We start from the raw sequence: 24,330 nt of genomic DNA on the forward strand, positions 1-24,330 counted from the left end.
TGATGGTGGAGAGAGTTATTGGTTGTGGTCTCCCTCCACCACAAATGAGGTCTTGAATCTACCATAAAATATTTGGTGCCTGTAAGGTGACTTCCAGGTATAGTTCTTGGGTAAAGCTCCATGGCTTATCCATTAGGGATCTCCTCTATTTAATCCCTTGACACTCTGGTAGTGATTACATCATCTCTTCTTTTTACTTTCTCCCTGTGTCAACAGCATATATGGCAGCTGCTTCTGGGTTTGAGGACTGGGAATTCATGGGTGAGGAAAAGCCTGAAGGAATCCAGATTCCTGGCATTGATTCAACTCTACTCATGTTCTTACTAGAAGAACCATCACAAGTGGAGGATGTGAAGGAGGATGAAAGGTTACAATACATAATCCAATCTCTAGAAGCAGAGATTGATGATCCCAATATGAAAGGCAATCGCAAGGATGGTGCAACAACAGATTTTGGATTAGAGGAAGATCCATCTGAAGTCAAGGAAACACGTTTCTTGCCTACCCATGAACTTGATAGGCTTGATGATATGGAAATGCACTGGTCTTCTACTTCTTCCTTCCCAAGTGATAAGCTTGGTTATGGTAGTAGTGGTTGTATAATGGAGTTGCATGGAGCTTCCTTGGAAGACCAACCAATCGGTTGTCTCTGGCAATAAAAGCACGATTCTAGGGTTTGCAAGTTGCAACTAGAGCTGGGACTCTTTGGATCTGTGATATCATTTTGGTTTTGCTCCCTTTTTTTTTTTCTTCTAAATTTTAAATCCCGGGTAGGAATTTTTTGCTTTGTCCAAGTTGAGAGTTATTTATGATTTATTATTATTTTTTGGTTCTATGTTTTCCTTAATACCAAAGGAGAATGTAGCTAGCTTCAGAGACTGTCTTTATCTTATCAATAGGTAAAAGCTGAGGAAGACTAATGGGTTCTACCAAAGAAAACAAGACTAATAAGAACCCAGATTGATGGTTTAATATTGTCATGCGCAAGGCACAGGAAAAGATAAAAAGAAACCAAATTGCAAGGTAAAGAAATGAACCCTAAAAACCAATACGATTCCTCTTCCTCCTAGAAGAACTTTGAAAAGACATACACCCATGTGTTAAATTATATCAGCTATGTCCAAGCTACAGGTGAGGAAGATGCTATTAGTCATTCATCTATTTCATTTATTGGGCAAATTCACACTTGTTCATGATCTGATGTTGAGTTCTTATCAACATAGGTATAGGTGAGGACAAATCAAAACCATCTACACCATATCTTATAAAAGATTAAGGATCTATTCCCACCTGCACCATATGGATTGCTGATCTGTGCCTATCATATCCACCACCTACTGCTGTAAAGTATAAACCGATGCTGACATCAAACCTCACAGAACGGGTGAGCACAATACAGGAAACCAGAACAATCCAACATGAAAAGAGGAATCTTTGGTTGGGGGGACAAAAAGATACAAACGGGATGATAAGTTATTATTGTTTCTTCTCAGTACTCAGCTCAACCAATTGAATAAAGTAGCTTTTCTGATCCTACCACGTAAAAATTGATTGTACAGCACAAGAGAAAGGGTTTTTACCAGTCTCAAAATTGATAGTCACTCCAGTTTGAAAGTGACAAATGATTACCACCATACAATGAAATTGCGGTACTCAACGGATACCCTCGCCCTAAGTCAGGAATCGTCCTGGCCAACATTAAACTTGGCGATGAAAAAACCGATGGTATCAAGTGGAGCTGATGGATCAAACCTCTGAACCAGCTCTTCCTCTCCAGGTCTTAACCATTCTCTGAAATCAAGCACCAAAGTTAAGTCAGTTGAGTCAATACTACTATTAATGAGAAAATATTGGAAATTATAATACTTAAATATTAAAACTGAGTGTAGTCCTGCAAAAGGAACATAGAGGAGGCTACCACCTTCTGAACTAATCAAGGAAAAGAATTAAGGAAATCTGTGCTAAGTTGAAGAAATGGACAAGGACATTCTCAATTCTGGCCCAACTTGAAGGATTGACAACCAGTAGTAGAGCCAGAATATTTGCATCACCATACCAATTCTAAATCTAGGAGAGAAATGAGAATTAGATTGAAATCAAATGTGCACATCATGTTCCCATGCATTCAGTATCAACTTACTTTCATGTTAAAATGTTGATGCAATAAAAAGTTGATACCGCAGTTAGACATAAACCAATCTGTCAGTCAAACATTTTATAAATCGTAGCCAAAATAGTGAAAAAGAAAAGTAAATAAATAACCACACAGATGATCGGATAATGCCTTTGTATTCCACAAGAAACAAATTTGCAAGATGAAATCAGTAGCAAACTAAATTAAAAAGCAGAAGAGTTCATAGTAATATGCTACAAAAAAATTGGCAAATAACAGTTTCTTACTCAACGTCGAGTTGCATAATAAATAAAGACCAGGATTTGATTGGAGACAAGAACTTACTCAATTGTTCCATCAGAACGTGTGAAGTGACCAACAAGGCCAGGTCCTCCAATTCTTGGTTTCTGGATGCATCATAAATATCTGGTCAGAACTTTAAAAGACAGTAAAGCTTAGTATCTGCAAATTATTTACGATCAATAAAAAGAAATATCAAATTCTAATTCTTGGTATTCCAACAACCTTTATGAGGTTAAGGATGACCTACTTACGCACGTACAGAAATTATGCTTCTCTTGGAAGCCAAATGAAGAAACAAGTTACAATAGGAAGACCCCCAGATCAAACACGTAATAAGACAGAACCAGAAGCGGGCTAATTGTAACATACACATTAAATAAAAGCATGACAATAACGCGGTAAAAATATACATCCATATCCAGACCAAAACATTTAGATCAACATATCTGAGTGTCTTGATCAACACATATTTATTATCTCTGAGCACATGGACACAATAGCTGATGAAAACGGGAAACCCTATACAAAGATTGAAATTAGTTCACCAACTGATTTGTATGACCACCACAATTATTGCAGATCTGGCTTAAATTTGAGACAGAATTTGATATAGATTAAGGTGGGTTCTTAATTGTTGGGTTTTGTTATTGTACTGGCCCAGTGGGTCGATATATAAGGGGTGCAGCCGTGCAGGAAAGGTATTTACTTCATTAATGTGTCCATGATTAGAGTCCAAATTTATCTTAGCTACACGAGAGCCCTATTGTTACTTCCCCTTTCTGCGGACCCAGTTTTCCCTACTCGTTTAGCAATGATCCACATAACCAACCCAATTTAGTTGGGGCAAGGCTGAGTTATTGCAGCTTAGTCTGCTTGGAACAATAGATCCTTAAACCATTAATTCTCCTCTCCCGTTTAGTGTTTGCGATCCAAGTAGGAGAATCTAAGATGAGCAAACTTAAAAACCCAAGATGTTGACCAATTTGTACACCTTTGTGCCTAGTTATATATATGGAATTATGGTAGTGCATAAAGAAGGGATATCTCTCACTCATTGGGGAAGAAGCTGCACTGGCATCTCACAAAGTTCTTATTGGGTAGCACCTGAAAGTGTGTATTTGAATGTGTTATTGTGTTTTGGGTACTGTTCACAGTAAAAATAAAAATCTTTTTTGTTTTCTTGGATTTTTTTTGCCCCTAATATGTTGCCTTATCGTATGAATAGAACTGGGAGCTAACCCTCATGGCTATGACTCCCCACAGTTGCAGCGATACATCTTTTTCTTCTTTTCCCTATTTCTTCCATTTTTTTTTTTTCATTACTATTTACAGAATGCACATGTTCTGTTCATAGTTTTTTCAGCTAAGAGAGAAATTGTCCCCCACAGCCACCAACCATATCTTTCTTGGCATAGTTATCAAGGCAGCAAGGGGACCAAGGCCTTTGGGGGCCTTCCTAAGCGCCATGGAAATTAGGCAGCCTCAAAGGCATCACCTGGGCAAACAAAGCATTTAACTGCACATTAACACCATTTTATGTGGCACAAATAACACATTAAAACTTATATCATTCTGCGTATAAAACAAAAATTAGTCATAGTAATGAAAGATATATAAGACCATCTCATCATGTAACAATAGCAACATAGCATAATAACATATGATTTTGATTCATACAAAATATGAAAATGAAAGCAGTAATTGTATTAACCCTTTATGAAGTCAAACTAGTAAGGAATTTGATGGTTGTATGGAATGAAATTTCTTTTATTTCTTCTAATTTGATTTCTAATAAGTCCCAATAAACAATTTGGTCTCTTTAACAATTAGGTTTTTGCTTTTTTATTTTTACCCTTTTATCTTAAAAGGATCCCATCATTTTCATTACAACAAAGTGTACAATCAAAATATGTGGTGTTGTGGGATAAATTTTGATCTCTCTAAGAAATCTCTCACCTCCCCCCCCCCCCCACCCACCCCCAAAAAAACAACCCTAAAAAAAAAAAGGAAATGAAATCTAAGCATAAAATGTCAAGAAAGATACACTCAACTTATAAGGCATCAATATGGCATACAATGCGTCCCTTGATGCTCATCAATAAGGCTGACCATCACCTTGATGTCCACTTTGGCAACGCTTTGATAACAGAGTTTCTTGGAAATTCTCAGTCTAGGTAATTGAGCTATGACTCGAAATCCAAGACTAGATGCATCCTTGAATGTTCTCTTCAATTAAATTGCCTCACATTTTCCTTAACCCCAAAAGTTGACTATTAATATTTTGTCTAAAAGTCTTCTAAAATTTTCCATTAGAAAAAGATTAGAACTTTCAACCAGCAGATTTGTATATATTGACTTTTTTAAAGTGAATTTTTTTCAAAACAAGCAGAGCCTGATAGTTAAATGTACTAGTAACTCATGTCAGAGAATTTAAGGCAATTTGATTGTGAAGGGAGATATCCTCACTAGTTGGAAATATTGGACCATGATATATTGGAGGTATAAATAATGTCAAAGCATATGAGAAATCAAGTAAATCAGCAGTAAGCACTCACCTGAGGAGCCAGGGAGAGGAATTTGTATTTATCCAAAGCATAACGAACAAGTGCTTCATTCTCTCCAGGGTTTATTGTACATCTAGAAGCATAAGAAATTTATAGTTCAAAATACCTCCTGATTCTTTTCACAATATCTAGGTGAAGAAAAAAAGATTTAGGACAATAAAAAAATTCAACAGCAGTTTTCACAAAGTGAACTACTGAAACTAAAACATTCAATGTGAAGTTACCATCTCCACTTTAAATTTGCTAAGGTTTAAAAAGAGCTTCATGAACCATAACTAAAAAATTAAAGTAGGACGTATGCAAAAATATTACATAATCATATCCACACCAAAACTCACAACCACAATCAGAAAGAGATATTAGTGACAACAACTAAACAATTATACATGAAAGAATATAATACCACTTCACATAATTGAAGTTTTACCCTTACCAAAACAATGTTTTCCCAAAACATAAAATTGAGTTCTAATGTTTTAAAAAATCAATACACAAATATGAACTTTGCTTCCCAAATGACACTACAGATCAAGATAAAATAGACACCAATAAAAAAGCTAAAAAATAAAGAAAGAAATAACACATGCACACACACACACACACACACACAAATAGTTACTTAATACTCCCAATGTTGGAAGGTTGGGTGATCTGTTGATATATACCAATTCCTCCTGTTATCATCCCATTTGCCAAATCAACTGTACAACACAAAATTTAGTCACTAAAATAATTCATGCCTCCTAGACAGAGATGTATAAGTAACTAATTCACAATTCCTGATACATTATTTAATTTTGTGACTGAAGTGTATGTTGGATATTTCACAATACGAATTGTGTACCCTCATCCACATTGAGTTTGGTTCTATATCCAATGGATACTTCAGTCAAGTATCTTCATTGAAAAGTTGAATCAGCCAAGGATTATGATATCTAAGGATCCAAAAAATTAAAAGAGGATTTGGATATATGAATTCGAATATGATGTCATGCAAGAAGCATGATTTAAATATTAAATTCATATAATAAATGAATAAATGTCATAGAGTAAACCACTGATGTGTTAATAGCACAAGCCCTAGCACCATGGCTAGTTTTTCTACAAATCAAAGCTATTGAATCTAGTCCTGACCACTGGAACAAGAATTAAAATGATAATGGTATAGAAGTATACTACTGATATAATCCACCTCCTAAGTGCTCTCCTTCTTGGATGCGTAGGGGGCATACAATTTTATTCATTATATATACAAGGGAAGACCTCCCATCAGTCCACTTTTCTCCTGGTGAATCTGTCGATCTTCCCAGAAGTCAGATATTACATCCTGAGGTTCTAGACAAATTTATCAATTAGCAATCAAGGAAGTCCACTGTAACTAATGAAAACTACACTTGCCAACAAATGAAATCAAAGGTTCTTAACACCACATGACAAACATCACGGTATGCAGGCTGCAATACTTACCATCTTCTGAAATTGATCCTGGGAACATGATTGCAATACATTACTTCATTATAGTGAGACAAACTTATATTCCCCAGTCACATTGAACTCATTATATATAAACTTTTGTTAAAGCGCTGGGAGTGAGCTGAAAAGTAATAACAAAGAAGAAACCTCTAATGCACACTTACGTGGAATACACAATGACTCCGCCTGGCCGAACTAGCTTGACAGCTTGGTCAAACATCTTTCTCTGATACCTCCCATGGTTTCTTAAAGATTCTATTGTTTCCTGCATAACACAATAATTAGTAAGTTGAATTAGCTTCCAGTGGAAACATAAAGCTGAACACAAAAATGGTTGCCTAAGACTGGAAGGATTAAATTTAATATCAAATGAGTAGAACGAATATAATCATAAATATTGATAATTGAAATAAGTATCTAGTTTTCCTACACCAATCGTTATGGGAGAATTCCTTGACCAAGGGGTTTGGATTGCTTATATGGGGATCCCCCAAAGTACAGGTGTATTTTAGACTCCTATGTGCAGGGGAGGGGTAGAGTGCAGTCATTGACCACCATTGGTAGCTGGACTCTCCCTTGAAGAAGGGGATTGGATGGCCCCTATCGGGGATCCCCTACAGTATGGGGTAGTCAGACCAAGCAGAGGGAAGGGAGGGAGTGTGGGGACAATGACAACCATTGATGGCTGGATTCTCCATTGACCAAGGGATTCAGATGGCCTCTGTAGGGGGTTCCCCACAGTCAGAGGTATGCCCCAAGTTAGAGAAGAGAAAGAGGGGGGGGGGGGCAGCAGCACTGATGGCTGTCCTTTTCCTCCACCACTCAAACTTTGCCCTTGAAGTATTAATACCCCCAAAACATACAACCCTCCCCCCCCCCCCCCCCCAAAAAAAAAAAAAAAAAAAAACGATACTGGGTTTTGAATAGGGAAAGTACCTTACTATATAACTCCATTTCATACCAACCTATGCATGTTCTTTAGTCAACTATCACCAAACTTGGGGGGGGGGGGGGGGGAAACAAACAAATTTTCCCACCATACACCAGTCATACATAGACAGGTTTCACTGCCCATCTTGCATCCTGGAGCAGAATAGTTATGGTGAAATTCATGTGATGGGCTTTGATATCATTCAAAATCTATCCAATCTCAAATGAAACAGCAAAGGAGCCTTCAGAACTAACAGTTTTTGTTCTTCAAAAATACAGATGTTGAACAGCAAATTTAAATGGTCTCCATATCCGTCACCACCAAGATACATTCTCCTTGCAATTCTCTAAGGACATCTCCATCATTGTGCAACCAACACCTTAATGTCATTTTTGTTGCCACAGCAGCCAGGCTTGGTCAATGCTGCTGGCATATCGGGTAAGCACCAGGCATCTCCAATGTGCTATAATACTCCTTTGATAGTCCTCTAGCTCACCACTATGCCCAAGCCTGTTTCCACATCACCATCCCATACCACAGATTGTGATGAAAAATAAAGAAAATAGCCATTGTGTAAGAGCACGCGAGAGAGAGAGAGAGGAAGAGAACAATGATAAGCAGAGGCTTTTGAATTCAATATCTAGAACAGTGAAATCTCCCAATGGCTGAAAATCACGTTAGCCCCATGGAATTTTAGCTTGCTTGTACATTGTTCTATGCTGCAACAGTAGGAAGGTGGAAATGCCAACACAAAGACTTTATCTATAACTTTCCCAAAATACCAGCAGAAAAACTTCAAAATGGCCTAGCCCACTTTTACCTTTTGAATTAGATCAGACTTGCTTAAGCTTTCTAAGTCTGGCATCACAAGTCTTGAATATGGCAGGATCCTACTGAGGACATCAATGGGATCATCATCATTGTTGATGTATGTGATGCAAATTGTAGTAGCCCTTTCTTAACAGCTCGAGCTTTTCAGATAAACAGTTGTAACACGTGGTCAGAGACAAAAAATCAGGTGCTCAAAATCTAGGAAGCACAAAGGTTTCTGTTATATGTTGTTGTAACCCTACATTTTGTGCCCGTTGGTGTCATGTGTAGAGAGAATGAGAAGTGAGCGAATAAGAAATCTTTTTTCTTTTTCTTTTTTACTGAAATGTTGACAACCGTTGGATCAAATAATAGGCACATGTCAGAATCAAACATCAAGGAGATGACCAAACATGACCTTGTCAGTACCTAAGTAGATAAAAATCCTTCTCGCAGTTCTTTAATTCATATGTCTCGTCACTGATCCCCTCCCCATGATTATTTTAGGTGTAACAGTAAGATGACAAGTAGTTCCCAAAAGAAAAAGGTGACAGGATGAAAAGAGAATCGTAATTCTTTTATTGCTCCTCTTCTCTAAATGCTACAATATATACCTAACATCATATAAAAATCTCTTTAATCCACATCATGTCATCAAAAATCTGTTTTCCAATCATCCAACATCTGATGTTGTGGCATCTATGGTCCACCAATCCCACCATCTCTATCATGGACAAAAATAAGGTCATGAATTCACAGGACAAGCACACCTGTGATCTAGTTTGTTTTTATGGTCCAAAAAGATTCAATGCTCTTTCACACTATTGTACCAGGTTTTCTATGTGCTGGCATTGTTTTCTTTTTGGGTATCAGTGTACCCCATCATAAGCCTTTTTCTGAGGGGCAGTGTCTATTGAAAAAATGAATCTTGGGTCATTATCTCTATTTAGTGAATAGTGTACCCTCTATCTTTTTCTCTTGAAGTTTCAGTGGCATAAATCTTGAAGCTTTTAATTTCAACCGTATCATGAAGAACACAATAAATATAATGAGGAAACAAAGGTAACCAAAAATTGTCAGTAAGTCTCACCAATCCAGCAAATAGTCGAGGTCTTAAACCAAGGGCAGAACAGGGAGCATCAAGAAGGACTCGATCAAAACTACAAGGAGGGAAACCCTTTGAATTGTCAACCCTGGCACCCCTGCAATGACCTCTTCCAGGTCCATTTCTCAGTCTACGAGCATTCTTCCTGATGTGAGCTTTGCTGTCGTAAATTCCTTGATTCACCTTTTTATTGGTAGCTGATTTGTTGAGTTGGTTATCATCAATCCCTTCTGGGAATGAGACATAGTCAATAAGAAAAATAATAGGCCTGTTTAAAATCACTCTAAGTTCAGCAATAACTAGATCTCAAAAGAGCACTACATCCGTTTATGAAGCAGGTGACATAACCAGCCAGCCCTGAGAAGTAAAGAACCATGAATTCTGCCCGATAACAGTAATCTGTAAGAACACTCACAAACTTGAGTGGCTATCAATGACTATTCACTGACTCAATTCTTGAAAACTAAATCCCTGCCTAAGCTATTCAACTAATCTATGAATTATTAGACACCAAATTATAGCATTTCTCAATAGTATGCATGTTATGCTAATAATTATTACTTTTTAGTGTATCCTGGTAGCACAAAACAAAATAAGTATTTTGTTATATTTTGGAACTCTAAAGCATGACTTTAGTTTATGGCTTCTAGCCTTCCCCCTTATCTGGAAAAAGTGAAAGCATAAATAATAAACAGATTGTAGAAGAGGCTTTACTTACCATTTCCATCGTGAGTCAAACAACCATTGACACCTTCCAGTGGGAATTGTACAACTTCCACTGGGTATTCAAGGGTACTTAACCTTCCAAAATCTGCCTTTTGATTTTCTTCATTACAATTCTGAGTGGCAAAATCAACTGACTGGCCTGTTAGTGAAACAGCTTTAAGGGCATCAAGCTTGCATGCAGTTATGCAAGTCAACCCCATCTCAGCAGCCAACTTAAGGATATCCATCACCTAGTTCATCAAAAACAAATAATTACCATATCCATCACCTAGGATGAAGAAAAGAGAATATATATATCTCAATCTATAAGAAAAAGCAAACACAACAAAAACCAGAAAAAACAAGATTTTATGGTAGGACTGTTCTCATTATATCAGTCCTTAAATCCTCATACATCTATTATCATGGCATCTTTCTCCAAAAAACCACTATCAAAAGCCATTGAAACTCTTTTTTATGCCTTTTTGTGGAAATGCAAAGAGACCTCCAAATTCCTTCATCCCATCAGTTGTTGGCTGCCATTTGCCTTCCCAAAAATATAGTGTGCAAGCTCAAACTCATTTGTAAAATAGAAACCAAGCATGATTTTGTTCAAGTCATTTGGTGGCACCTACAGGTCAGGTGTTGCCATGTAGCCTAGGCAATGCTACTTGCTCGTTGAGTCCCCAAAGAACAGGCATATTGTTGTCACCTTGGGCCTTAATCCTACCATTTTACAACCCATCCAGCCATTTTAAGGCTGACGTTGCTTCACACTCCCCTCTCACACCCCTTTTTTCTCCTCTCCTTGTACATTCTTCTCCCGCCTGCCCCAACCAAAAAGAGAAAAAACTTCTTCTCTTTGGTATTGATATTTGTATTCACCAAAAAAAAAAAAAAAAAGGATTTTGGTGTTTGAGTTTCAGACTAACTAAATCCATCTAACGAGATAAGACCGACATTATAACCTTGGAATTGGAAGTGGATATGTCTATAGAGAACACAGCATGCACTTATGTATCTCTATGGACATTAAGTCATTTTCCTGAACCAAATTAACCAGTCTACAGTTTGCTGCTTTGATATTCACTGGCTCAAAAAAAATTGTGTCAGAGATCTCTTTTATCTTTGAAAGAATAAATGTTAAACCTCATTTTTGCCAACAAGATAAAAAGGAATACATGGGGAAGGGGTGGGGAAGGATATGTTTGTCTTGCTTTTATATGTTAACCAATCAAAAGACTAGTTTATTTTTGACACTGGATTCCAAAGATCTGGACTTTAGCATATTCAGGTACCATTTTGTTATAGATGAAAGTTTGGTCACTAATTATAAGGATGTTAGTGAGCTTTTAGGTAGCAATCCTACAATAAAAGGTTTTTTACAATTAAATCCATTAATTTAGAGGCATGGTTTAATTTATCAAAAACCTGCTACTGAAATTCCAAAGATAAAGTTGCCTAATTTAGATGATCAGATATTTGATTCATCTGTCATGTCAAGGAATGTATGGAAATAGAGGACAATTTTGTAATCATGTTCTGTTATGATGCACCTTATTGTGAGATCGATCAACAGCAACGACCTCTCCTTCATCTTTCATAAGCATAGCAATTGCAGTTGTTTTCCCTCCAGGAGCAGCACACATGTCCAATACACGCTCCCCAGGCTGAGGATCTACAATCGCATAAGGCAAAGTAATAAATTCAAAAAACCAGACAATACAATATTAGATACACCATATATAATTTTTTTAATTAGCTAATTTCTAAGTTTCATGTCAATAAATTGATTTCTCCAAATCTGAAAGCCAAAAAGTGAACAAAAAATCTGCATCCTTGCTGACCACCTCTGTGACAGCGAAGAAGAACCTTGAGTCATAGTCACTGTCTTTGCAAGGTCAATTCTTGTGCCCAGATGAAGGCTCCCGCAAGATCCCTATCTCACTCCCCCTCTCCCCCCCTTTTCCTCTCTCCCAAAACCCCCTTGACGACTCAGGCCTTCCCCCTCTCTTACCAACACCGACTACTGCCCCCTCTGACCATCTTCCCCAGCACAATCCACCAATCCACTACCAATCACCTTTACCCCAAAAAACAAAAAACCCTCTTGTTTTTCTCTCCCAACCCAAGCCTACCCCTGCCATTCCAGTTAAGAACCCTTCTCGATTTCAGCCCATCCTTCCCCCTGTTTTGGCCCAAGCCACCCCTTCCCCCTCCCTTCTCACATCCCAAATCTCTAGCCCACGTTTTCCCCTCCCCTCTCAAATTGTGACCCACCCACTCACACCACTCAGCCCAACTCATCTTTCCCAACCCTTTTCTCTCCTCCTCTTCCACCATTTCTCCCTCCCTCCCCCTCCCTAGGGTACTTGGCCTACCCTCACCCTCCACTCAATCCAACCTCTCCTAGCCCATTGAACTCTCAACCCATCCCCTCCAACTCATATTCCCCCAACCCTCCACCTGTGGCCCTCTCCTCCTCCCCTCTCCCCCCATTCTCAACTGATATCTTCTTCCTCTCCACCTGTCATTCCAGTGCAACCCCCCTTCTAGGGATATCCAATTTTCTTAAAAGCATGGCTAGCCCCTTCTCCTTCATTTGTTCCCCCAACTCCGATAGCAGCAACCAAAGAAACCCAACATAATTAAAGAGAGCAATTGAGTAGTGATCAGGAATAAGGAGATTTGGAATTAGAGATAATATGGAGTAAAGTGGCAAATAATAGATATTGGTGGATTTAAACATGGCACAATCGCGCCAAGAAACATGAAAAGTAGACAGCCAAATTGGAAATAGGTGGAGGTTAAGGAACAAATGGTAATAAACTGAAAACGGGAAAAGCCACCCAGTAGGGCAACCTCCGATGAGCTGGATTTCGGTGATTCAAGATGCTATGGAATGATATTGAAAATATCACAACCCGGAGTTCCAAATTCCGAAAGAATAAAGGTCAAATCGACGGGTAAAGAGAGGGGATTCAGTGTGCGGGAGACAAAAAGAGAAGCCAACCACGAGAAGGAAGACGGCAAAGCGGCCGACTCTCCATGCGAAGAAGAAGACCACACTCCCCCCCCCCCCCATGTTTCATCATCTATGAACTATGATAATGAGTAGCTAGCCTCAGGGATGTAGATGAACCAGCATTTCATAAGATTGCATATCTCTAGTTGATTGTGTTTGAGTTTGGCCAAAGATGCATAGCTCGGAACTAGCGGCCAAGCCCGCGAAGGACAATAGCGCGAAGATAGGGCAACAGGAACACCACCCAATTTGCTTTGAAGTGAGAGTAACGGTTAGGGAAAAGAATTGGGGACGAAACCCAAAGATCTCACATATCATAGTTTAAGTTTCAAATTAATAGATTTAGTTTAAATTAGTGTTAATCAATCAACAGCCTTTAGTTCCCATAGTCCCCCCGCAGATTAGTATAGGATTTTATTTTTGATTGGTTAGCGACACGATCAACTCCTATTGCAGGCAGCCTGTCTCTAGTAATCCAGACCTTTCTTCATTGTGCAATAAAGACGTCTTTGAGGGAATTCCCAAGACCGAAACTCAACCCCTTTTTTTTTGGATGAATAAATAATTATATTAAAAGAAACAAGAGAACAAGACCTTCAAGCAGGAGGCCGAAACGAAGAACTAAGACCCCAGGAGACAACAATAAGCCTGCTCCTTGGGGTATCATCAACCGGGGGATGGGGAATAGCTAACAATCTAGATGAAACATCAAAATAGATGGCATTCCAAATCCAATTTATAGAACGGGATTTGGAAATCCATCTCCGAAGGTTGGCGCTCCCACCAAAGGTGATGAATGGATGCACAATATACTAGCTTACCGATCCAATCGAAAATGGAAGTACCTGAAAAGATTCTCAAAATCCAAGACCAATCACGGGTAAATCCAAAAGAATGCCTCGAACGGGATCAAATGGAAGCTAGGGCTTTTTTCCAAATAGATCTGGAGAAAGGGCAAGAAAAGAATAGGTGTTCAAGGTCCTCCAAACCATTCCAACAGAGGATGCAATTGGGGTTTGTAGGGATGTGGCGGCTAATATGGAAGGATTGGGTAGGTAAGGCATGGTTAAGGGCCCTCCAAAGGGTAAGGGAATAACGAGGAATGAAGCCTTTGAACCAAACCAAGGGGGGCCAGGGGGTTTAGGGTTGTGGGCTCTAAGGAGAAGCAACCGTATTACCAAGGGGCATTACCAAGTTGATGGAGACTTGTTGATTTCAAGTCTTCAAGAAAGAAACTAGGTTTTGCCCAGTCTAGCTTGGCCTATTGGCATTGTTCTATGGTTCACTATGTTGCCTAGTGTTTCTGAGCTCTCTTCTCTTTAGCTGCTCTCCCTTTTTAGCTATGTTGGAAAGCTTGGTGCCGTTTGTTGAGACTGCTTCTTCTTTGCTTTTGGACGGGCTTTGCTCTTTGGTTTGCTATTGTATTCTATCCCTCCCCCTTTCCTTTGGCTAATGAATTTATTTATTTGTCCAAAACAATCTGCATAAAGGTGAATAGCAAAACCAAGAATTTTCTCCAGAAACTATAAAAAGAAATTCTGGATAAGGGCAACACATAAGGAACAAAATGGGACACCAGATGAAGAACAAATATCATGCAACAATATGTACTAATGTACCTAGAGCATTTGCAGTGACAATGCTGGGCAAGTTTTGAAGAAAGATTTCCCCCTCAAGCACATCTGAAATGAACCAAGACAAAAGATAGCACTCACATTTTAGACCAAACAACTTGTCTTATAGAAACTCATGGAAACAAAGTTAACATATAACATAAAGCCAAGAGAAGTATAAAGACATGAAGGATCAAAGATTTCAACTTAGGACAAATAGATTGTCGTACATGAAGCATAGTCACCTCAGAGTTGAAGCATAAACTAAATGCTGATTGGGCTTGCTATCTATCTAATTACTTGTTTATAATCCGTACCTCTTATAAAAATAGAGAAGTTTTAGGATTTGAGCTGAATTTGAATCCACAAACATCAATTTCTTTAAGTCCATGGCATTCTGCAGTCGTCCGCAAACCATGATTGAAAGGATCTTGATTACAATATAAAGGATCTCATTAGTGTCTCTTTGAGTAATGGGGTCATTTAGTACAAAGAATCCTGAAACTTGTTCATGAGAAGGAAGAAATCTCCTCTAGTTATATTGACATACTTCTGTTACCTTTTTAGGTCTTTAGTGGTTCATGCTTAACATTCCTTAAGATTTAGTGAATTTTTTTATCTATAAATATTAACCCAAGTTCAATAATTTTCTGTCAATCAAATCATCCCACTAAAGTACCAAAACTTTTCAAGATTAAAATTGACAGGACCACATCTAAAGCAATTGTGATTATGAGAGAACTAAAATGACTGCTTACACATCAAAGCAAACAACAATGGGGAAATTAAGGGGTAAAAGCATTTGGCAACCTTGAGTGCAGGAAACAAAGGAAATATACCATTGAAGGAGGGAAGACTATATACTCTATTTGTCATTTCCACCGCTATTCCTTCTGAAGCACGGAAGATCCCAGCCCTTGACATCATTGTAGTTCCTTGACCAATATAAAGACCATTTCTTTCATGATAAAAAGGATCTGCCATTTAACATACATCAGAACAGAGGATCTAAGCAGTCTTAAGCTAATACATTCAGGCAATCAACAGAAGTAGTCAAAGATTAGATTCTTCTGATTCCTATAAAAGCCATCTGAACATGATGTCTCTTTCTATGTACTGCCTGCATCCTTGATAATTATAACTTACACAAGAAAGGAAGGGATCCGGAAAAAAAGTCAAACAATCCAGAACTACAGATTATGGAAGGATACAGAGGTAAACCCCTTCAATAGTTCAAGTGCATCTAGTCACATAGCAAGTTAACTGAGCTCAACTCAACTCAACTCAAAACACAAAGTACCCTTCCTGATATAGCATCAACCAGCTCCCAACTCCAATAGGGGATGGGGGTGCTAACCAGTCATTTCATAGTCCAAGAGCATGCTGCCACATTACAGACTTCTGAATCAAGAGAGAACTCTATAAATTAGAGATAATTTGATGCTTTTTAACATGTTGCCTATTGATCAATAGGTATACATCCATGCAAGAATAACTCCCATCTATTTTCCTCTAATCTTTATTTTCCCTTCTTCTCCAGGGTGGAGGTGGCGGGCTTAAAATGCAAGGATGATCATTGTACACAAATCCTCCACAAAAGAGAACCTTCAACCATAATACCAACTTCCATTTCAATTTCATCCTACAAAGTGTTTGTCATATAGATATCATGGAATCGGTTAGTGATATGATACAGCCAGTACATATCAAGATTGACCATGTCAATGCAACCCCAGAATAGATAACTGAACATTTATATACAGAACCTACATGGTATATATACAGCTGTTACAGTACCAATACAGACTGATACTGATGTAGATGCCAAGATGTTTGGCAAAAAGTATGACAGAGGAGCTAACAGAAACATAGCCCATTCACTTCTTCAGTTGATGAACCATCTTGGACCAAAAAGCCAAGTCCAGCCCAATAGGTAATAAGCCCTTAAAATTTAAAAATACATTAGTTGATGAATATGGTGCTAAACAGCCTAAACCTAGGTCAAAACCTCACCAAGGTGCACAAGGCAACACCTTGAAAACTACAATTCTAACAGAAACTTAGATTCCCTAATGAGGCAACATTTTGGAAGTGTAACAAGGGGTTGTCAGTTGTGGGTGTCTCCAAGGGTGTCAATTATGCTTATAGGAGTGATATGCACTTATGACTCTCTGTACTTCATGACTTTCAGAAGGGATTTCTCAATGTTATCAGATAATTATAGTAGCCATTGCAGACAGCTACTAGGACTAGAGGCCCATATGAGTGCTGACAGAGGAACCGTGCGGCTGATCCCAAGTAAAGGATGTTCCTGGAATGCTACCATGGCTCCTACTTGTCTTCGTTTATGCTTGCATTTACTACTGTTATTTCTCTCATCTCTTCTATTTAGCTCATATGGATCCATCTAGCCTACCCCCATTGACTTGGGAAAAGGTTATGGTTGTTGTTACTGTTGTGAACTGCTTTCTGTTGAGCCCAAGCAGCATTTGTTATGGTGTACAATGCTCATCCATACTCCTATTTCATGTAGAATGAAGCAAACCTCAAAAGCATCTACCCAATCAGATAGTAATGAACATTATTCACATAAGATGAATGTTGAGTTTGAAGTCTAACATGGTCATTAGTTCACAAGGAACCAAATTTTCTGAAGCATAAACTGCCTTCTTCCAGCGAAGCATGTTGAATTTATAAAAAGGTTGATGCATGAGTAGCTAAGTTCCTTTGAACAGATAATGGACTCATCATGACAGTTATACTTGTAACCTTTAGTCAGGGCAAAGCAACAGGTTGAACATTGACCCAAAAATAATTACATCAACCATATGCAACTAAAGAGGCTCCTTGTAGAGGAATGGCAGACAAATACTGTACTACTTGCCTGTCTCGAGCCCCTGTAGAACAGTCCCTCGTGTCATACCAGCACTCCATCTACCATCAAGGTTAGGCTGCTCTACTGCGACTGAAACTGCAACAGTATCTCCTTTCTCAACATGAGCACTACAAGCTAAAACACCCGGAACAAATACCTGAAGTTGAAGTATCCATGGTAAATTGAGGAAAAGAATGCCTTGTTAGCACTATTCCATTTGTCTACCAAGAATATTTCAAAAGACAAGTATCATAGAATACTGAAATTCACAGTAATATAGACCATCAAATGAGGAAACTGGAGACGAAATCAGCAACAGACAGGAAGTTCAGTTAGCAAGAAACTTCAAAAAAATAAAATAAAGAATAAAGAGAATGGTTATATTTTATGACTCATTGATGCACATCTTCAAGAGCATCAAGACAGGTACTAGACTCAGTTTAACTCAGCCTTGCAGATGCAGTTCTGGCATGACTCAGATCTATACTCTTGTCCACCAAAAAAAAAAAAACCCACAATTAAGAGTTTATTTCTTTTAATTAGTCATCCGTTTAGTCGTGTTTAAGTTCCAGCAGTACTTTAAGATATCTTATCTAATTTAAATTGTTTTAGATAAGTTATAATCTTGGAAACCTCTTCATAGTTCATAGCAAGGCTCTAAATCTCCATTTGAACTTGCCATTATGACTGAGATACTCAGTTTCAACATTTTAAAATACGAGACCTTAGTCAATTCTCGTACCAGGTTCCAACCATATTTGATATACTACCAGGTTTAGACGTGGTTCAACCAGAACTGCTTGAACCACGCGATCCCATCAAAACCTGTCTGATTTCGACAAGTATCAATGAAGAGCACCATGAACTAGCAATTTTGATGTAAGTATCAATGTGTCCTAGGGGTTTGATAATCTTTATTAGAGCATTCAATTGCTAGTTCATGGTTTGGCTAGGTAAGCTCTAACTTTTAAGGCATCTCCCAAGCCTTGCCAGTTCATGATTCTCTGCCAAGCACTGTTTCTTATTTCTTTGGAAGCCCTCTTAATGAAGAGTATCATGTTTCTTTTCACCATCAGCACCCACCTAGGTACTCATGTTGTTACCCCTGAAGGCACCTTTGTCTTGGCATTCATTTGCTGCTGATAAACCTCACACTCACTAATAGAGGGGGGAAATAACATAAGAGTAGAAAGCACCCTTCCTCTATTCCCCCACAACCTCCTCCCCAACCCAAAGAAAATACAATTGACATTTTGCATTAGCATGGAAGTACATGATGTCATGACTTTTATTAGAAGTAATATTTAATGATCCACAGACCATACAGCTTCCATGCATGAGACAACTCAAGACCGTGAAGGAACCAAACATAAGCAATACTTCTTGAAAGAAAGGGCAATAGCATTAGACAAAGGGAAAAGTTCACATGTACAGCAGATGTACAGTCGTATAATTACAAACCAAAGCACAAGAGAGGATTTGATTTCCCTAAATTTGTATAAATACATTATAACAAATGGAATATCCCGTAATGAGCTTTTCAACTAGGATAGACACGTGTTCTTCAATGCCCATGCCAGATGAAATACAGAAATTACATGGTACGGCAGAATGGAGAGAAAAAATCTTCTAGAACCATACAGTAACCACTGTACCTGAGCACCTCGGAGAACTGCCTCAGCACATTTGCGGCTCACAAGGACCTCCTTCAGAAGTTTGTTAGATGCATCACCATATTCAATGGAGTGGGGTCCTGAACCTTTAACAAACACAACATTGTCTAATCCAGGGATCTGAGACTTAGATATTGAAAACTTGTGCAAAGCATCCCCATCTCCAAATTCTCCAGTCTTTGTTTCAAAATGGTGGTCTGGAAAATGATGGATTTCCTTTGAAAAGCTTCCTTGCTTCTGACTCATCTCAACATCAGCAGAGGCATTAGTTGTGCTATTGCCATCAGTAGCACAGTTAAGCCCTGCTTCTTTCAGGGTTTCCAATAGCTTCAGAATAATGGCATCACTTGAAGACTTGAGGGTATTCACACGAATACAAGAGTAGCAAGATGGATGCCTATCAAATTATAGTAAATAAATAAATACAAAGAAAATGAGGAAAATTAGGACTTCCTTTTTCCTTAATTTAGAGCAGATAAATGTTTATCCAAAGTATATACCATATATTAAAGTTATAATACTTAACTAGTTAAGCCTTGAAATCCACACAAAAAAAAAAAAAAATTGTAACGCAAAGAACCATATACAATAAAAAGAACTAATCCTTATCACCTAGAACCAGATAATTACTAATATGGAGGAACCATTGACGTAGTGGTGAAGGGCCAGTTAGACAAAAGAGAGAAATCTTGGATGGATTTTAAAGTTGCAGGAGGAACAGAAAATCACATAATCATGCACTCATGTTAGCAATATAGTACTTCACATTTCAAATCCCTACTATTCATTGAATACACGCTAATATATGAAAAGACATACAAAGACTCCAAACTAGACTGTACAGCTGAAACTAACTTGATATCAAACACTATCTCCTGTCCTCACATATCAAACTCAAAATAAAAGTAATAAAGAGACCTGAAGATTAAACAAACTACCAAAGGAATGGCTGGTTCCATCTGAGTTTCGTTCCCAAAGCCAGTCATGTTGACCAACCAGTTGAGTACTGCTACATCAATTCTCATTCTTTGAAAAGAACTGTTCCATTGAGTAGCACCAAGGAAGCCAGCTAGGTCAGCAGGCTGAAGAAGGAACGATCATCCCACTAAATTCTTGAGATGGTATCTATTGGATATTTAGCAGGAAGAACTTCCTCTCTTCATTGCCATGCTTAAGAGAGTAGGTAGTTGCATACCCACAATGATGTGCCTTCTTATCAAACAGTCACAGTCAATCAGGAAGAGTATGACAGACTTTCAAAGGAAGGGCTTCACATTCTACCATATCCACAAAGCCACCAATAGAGCTGGTGAGAAAGTACCTATCAATGCTCTTGAGATTAGTGTAATTCAGCCATGCAACTTTATAGAGGTATAGATGTGGCTCTAACTGCAAACAATGTCTTCAAAGAAAACATTAGTGCAACTACCTCTATTGGTTATTATGATCCATAAATGGTTATTAGGACCATTATGCTTCACATAGGTAAAAGACACGGTTGTGGCACCAACCTTCATCCTCAGTGACCTAGCAGTAGTTTTAGTAAGAGGACGAACATAACAAGGTGTCACTCCTCTTCATTTTCACTGTCGTGGATGTTACCCAGGTCATGTTGTTCCTCCACATTAGTTGTTTCAACATTTAGTTAGCAATTCAAGTATAGTTTGAAATGCTAATGCATTCACAAAAGAAGTTGATTTTAGATCCGTTTAGAACTATCTCCTATTGCTCTATTGTTTTTTTTTTTCCCCCTTTTCTAAGACAAAGAAATATATTCTATTATGTCTCCCATTTAGCCACAAAGAATCAAACTATCACTATGTTTATTCCCTTTTCGACTTTTCCAAATGCAACATAACCCAAAACTGTAGTCCATTTTTTCCCCACCAATTGAGGCCTCCTGCACCATTCCCATGTCAGCTTTTGAAGACAATTACTCATGCAAGAAAAATTCAATTCTTTTTTGAACAACTAAACCAAAAGGTACATTAACCATAACTAAATGCCCTTTACTGGGGAAAATATAAGTACAAAATTCAAACGTCCAGATAGGTAAATCCAAACATAACTCTGTACGGATTGACTACATGGTAGCATAAGTATAAAAGTATTCAAGCCAGTACAAAATCAGGGTCCACCAAATAGGTACCGATGAGTCTGACAGCTTCAAGTGGGAGAGCACATGCATACTGAATCATTTCTCTATCGATATTTCCTTCCCCGGTGTCCCATTGCCCGTTCTCCCCCTTTTTTTGGTGGGATTGGAGGCTAGGCCGGGGTGGTGTTAAATGCCAATAGCGTATTTAATACTTCCGCCAATAAAAAATCGTCTTTTATGGAAAAACTTGCAAAGAAATTCACAAAGCTATGAACTTAGGAAACACAAGGAGCATTTGGAGCCATAGGTTGCAGAAATTACAGAATCAAAAACTAAATTAAAGGAACAGTAGCCATGATAAGTAAGAGACTCTCATACGTAAGGGCTTTGGAGATTTTAGAAAACTGGTCAGCTCCATATGCTGTGACGAAGTACTTTTCAACCTCTGGATCCCAACGCAGGGTTGGGTTGTAGCTGCAACGCTCCAGATGATCCATCTGCACAGAACTTAGTAAAAGTATCAACAGAGAACAAATTTGAGAAAAAACGAAACAGGGTAAAGACCCAAAAGAACCTTAGACTTAGAGTAAGTTCGGCTCTGAGAAGTGATGAAGCTGCTTCGGATGCTTCTTAGGAAATGCCACAATTTCTTCATTCAAAATTGGCGAACCGTTTTGACAAACACATGGTGGGCACACTATGCTCGAAAATGTAATAGGAGGGAAATCCCGAAATACTGTGAACTGTTCGATACCGACCTAGTAAGAAAAACAATGCGGTGCACTGGTGGTGCACTGGTGCTGTAACATATTTTATTTACCTTTTTACCCTTAATTTTAAATCTCTCTCTCTCTCTGGTTATGACCTTTTGAATCCAACCATTTATCTCCTCTTTGCCGCCAGAATCTCTTGCCTCTCCATGGCGAATCTCGCTGCTGTTCTGCTTCAACAGAAACTGAAGACTCAGAAATGTTCTACTGGACAGCGATGGATATACAGGTTGGCTAAAACCCTAGAAGTATTTGTATCTGAAAATCCTTTGAATGCGTCACAACGTCGTCTCATTAAACAACAACAAGAGCACGGACTCTTAACTCCTTCATTTCGACGGCAAACCCATCAACCAAAGCTGACAAGTGGAGTTTGCGAAGAAGAAAACCATTTGTTAACTGGGGTTTAGGGTTCCCCTCTTCAGGTTTCTGGTTAAGGACCGTTCTTTCATTTGATCCAAAAATGATCACCATGCAATCTGCAATTTTTATAAATTATGAGCATCTTAGTCGTAATTCTTTCATTTGGGACTCTGATCATTGGCACTTTGATCGTGGACGATGTGTAGATTGGTTACTGCCTTAGTCTTCTACCAAAAAAAAAAAGAAAAACATGGTGTATAGGATTGAACGAGTCTGGTTCCTCTACCTTGAGTGTAAAGATAACCCTCATCACCATCCATTTACACTACCTACGATAACAGTTCGATCACCTGCTAATATTCTATATGGTAGATTGCTCAGAGGAGGCTTTGCCAATGACAATGAATCGGGATCCGTTTCTAGGCTCGATCATCTTTACAACGGCTGTTAGACACAAATTACAGAGAGGCGCACAATATTGAGTCCGGATCACCTTTGATCCGCGCTCCAGACGCTTCCTTATCACATATATCAGTGGGGCCCACTGTGAAAAACACTTTAAAAAAAAAATTAAAAAAAAACTTTTTCAACATCAGTGGGACCCACTAATTTTTGTGGTCAGGAAAGCCATGGGGAAGCACTTTGTGCTCCCCCGACGGGGAGAAGATCCGGATTCCACAATATTATAGTGATGTGGTTTACTATGTTTAAAACTTTAAATATTTTATTATTTTTTACTTGTGCCCCACTTAATTTGTGATTATAATGCGGGAGTATTTTTCATTTGGGGAGATGATCCACACTCTCCAATTCTCTGCCTTCACCACTATTCTTACATGACCCACCTTTGAACTAACAAGGTGGACAGTGCCCGCAAAACATGTATAGTGGTGAGGGGGTGAGGGTAATATTGTCCTCTACTCTCAAGCTAGTAGAACCCGGTACAACTTATCCGCCAAATCGGTGGTTACCGAAATAAAAAACAGATCAAAAATCAACGAGTTTATGGGGAACCAGCCGCGGAGTTGTTGGAGGCTTGGGCAACCCCCAGAATAAAACGGAGTTTCGGGGAACCAGTGAAATACCAGTGAGATGTAGTAGAATATGTTTATCGGAGGTCTAGTGGTACCGTGGTAAGTTCTTATCTTTCATTTAGGTGGCGGCCCCCAAGATTGATATCACCTTTTTTTGTTCTCGCTCAAATATCGGCGAAATCTCGCCAATTTTCTCCAAATTCACCAGAGGGCTGACCTCCTACGTGGAAGCGTTGGTCTTTTATCAACTGAGCCACCCCTCGAAGTTTTTCTTAATGATAATTTTTAACGTGTGTATTGTATTTGTGTTTCTCCCTCCATTAGAATACATGCAATTATAAGAAAGCTAAGAAGTATCTCAACGATAAATATTTTTTACATTGATAACATATTTCGTTATTCTTTCACACCCCTTTAACGAAATCATAATGAAACATATGATAACCAATGGAATTTATAGATTTCAAAATTTTAAGCCGTTCAACGTACTATTTTGAATGTTTATTAAAAAAAAATGTATTATTTTACCATTTTTATGAGAAGATTTGAATTGAAAGGACCAAATAAATGTCGACACAACCAGCCGAAAAATCTTGGATCCATCAACTTTTTTCTTTCTTTTTCTCTGAAATCTACTTCTTACCATGAAAAACAATGATAAATTTTTCCATAAACATCTCTTTAGATCTAAAAGTCAAAATTCAATTTAAAAAAAAATTATTTTGGTTTGATTGAACTTAATAATTCAATAGTTGGTTTGTTTAAAATAAGAAACTCAAATTTTTTTTTTTATCATTTTTCTCTTGCTTTCAACACAAAATACGGGATGCCATGTTTGCTCATTTGCGAATTTTATTGAAAAATAATATATTTTG

General features: G+C 38.3%; 1 protein-coding gene across 3 annotated transcripts; it reads right to left on the reverse strand.

Moving 5' to 3' along the window:
- Positions 1-1,422: 1,422 nt before the first annotated feature.
- Positions 1,423-22,863, reverse strand: LOC149026016 (NOL1/NOP2/sun family protein). Of its 3 annotated transcripts, none has more exons than XM_089146236.1 (13): positions 21,863-22,863; positions 21,667-21,785; positions 19,173-19,587; positions 17,527-17,674; positions 15,482-15,619; positions 14,649-14,711; positions 11,561-11,682; positions 10,018-10,255; positions 9,285-9,526; positions 6,618-6,718; positions 4,972-5,053; positions 2,459-2,520; positions 1,423-1,791 (listed from the first exon to the last, which is right to left on the reverse strand). In XM_089146236.1, the coding sequence occupies exons 1-13, from the start codon at positions 21,941-21,943 to the stop codon at positions 1,677-1,679; spliced, it is 1,926 nt and encodes a 641-aa protein (XP_089002362.1). In that variant the 5' UTR covers positions 21,944-22,863; the 3' UTR covers positions 1,423-1,676. The 3 variants fall into 3 exon arrangements, with proteins under 3 accessions (XP_089002362.1, XP_089002363.1, XP_089002361.1); XM_089146235.1 differs by having other exon boundaries at positions 1,425-1,791; positions 9,285-9,529; positions 21,863-22,862; XM_089146237.1 differs by lacking the exons at positions 21,667-21,785; positions 21,863-22,863 and adding an exon at positions 20,109-21,658 and having other exon boundaries at positions 1,424-1,791; positions 9,285-9,529.
- Positions 22,864-24,330: the final 1,467 nt, after the last annotated feature.

This window comes from Hakea prostrata, chromosome 2 (assembly GCF_041222555.1).
Source record: "Hakea prostrata isolate BN-2017 chromosome 2, UWA_Hpros_2, whole genome shotgun sequence".
In the NCBI taxonomy this organism is placed as follows: domain Eukaryota; kingdom Viridiplantae; phylum Streptophyta; class Magnoliopsida; order Proteales; family Proteaceae; genus Hakea; species Hakea prostrata.

Excerpts from the sequence above, each read along its gene's own strand:
- LOC149026016 (XM_089146235.1), bottom strand. The coding sequence starts at position 21,943 with ATGAAGAAATTGTGGCATTTCCTAAGAAGCATCCGAAGCAGCTTCATC. Across the intron at positions 11,683-14,648 it reads TGTCACTGCAAATGCTCTAG|ATCCTCAGCCTGGGGAGCGT; the intron begins GTACATTAGTAC and ends ATGCGATTGTAG. Across the intron at positions 5,054-6,617 it reads GGAGTCATTGTGTATTCCAC|ATGTACAATAAACCCTGGAG; the intron begins GTAAGTGTGCAT and ends TTATGCTTCTAG.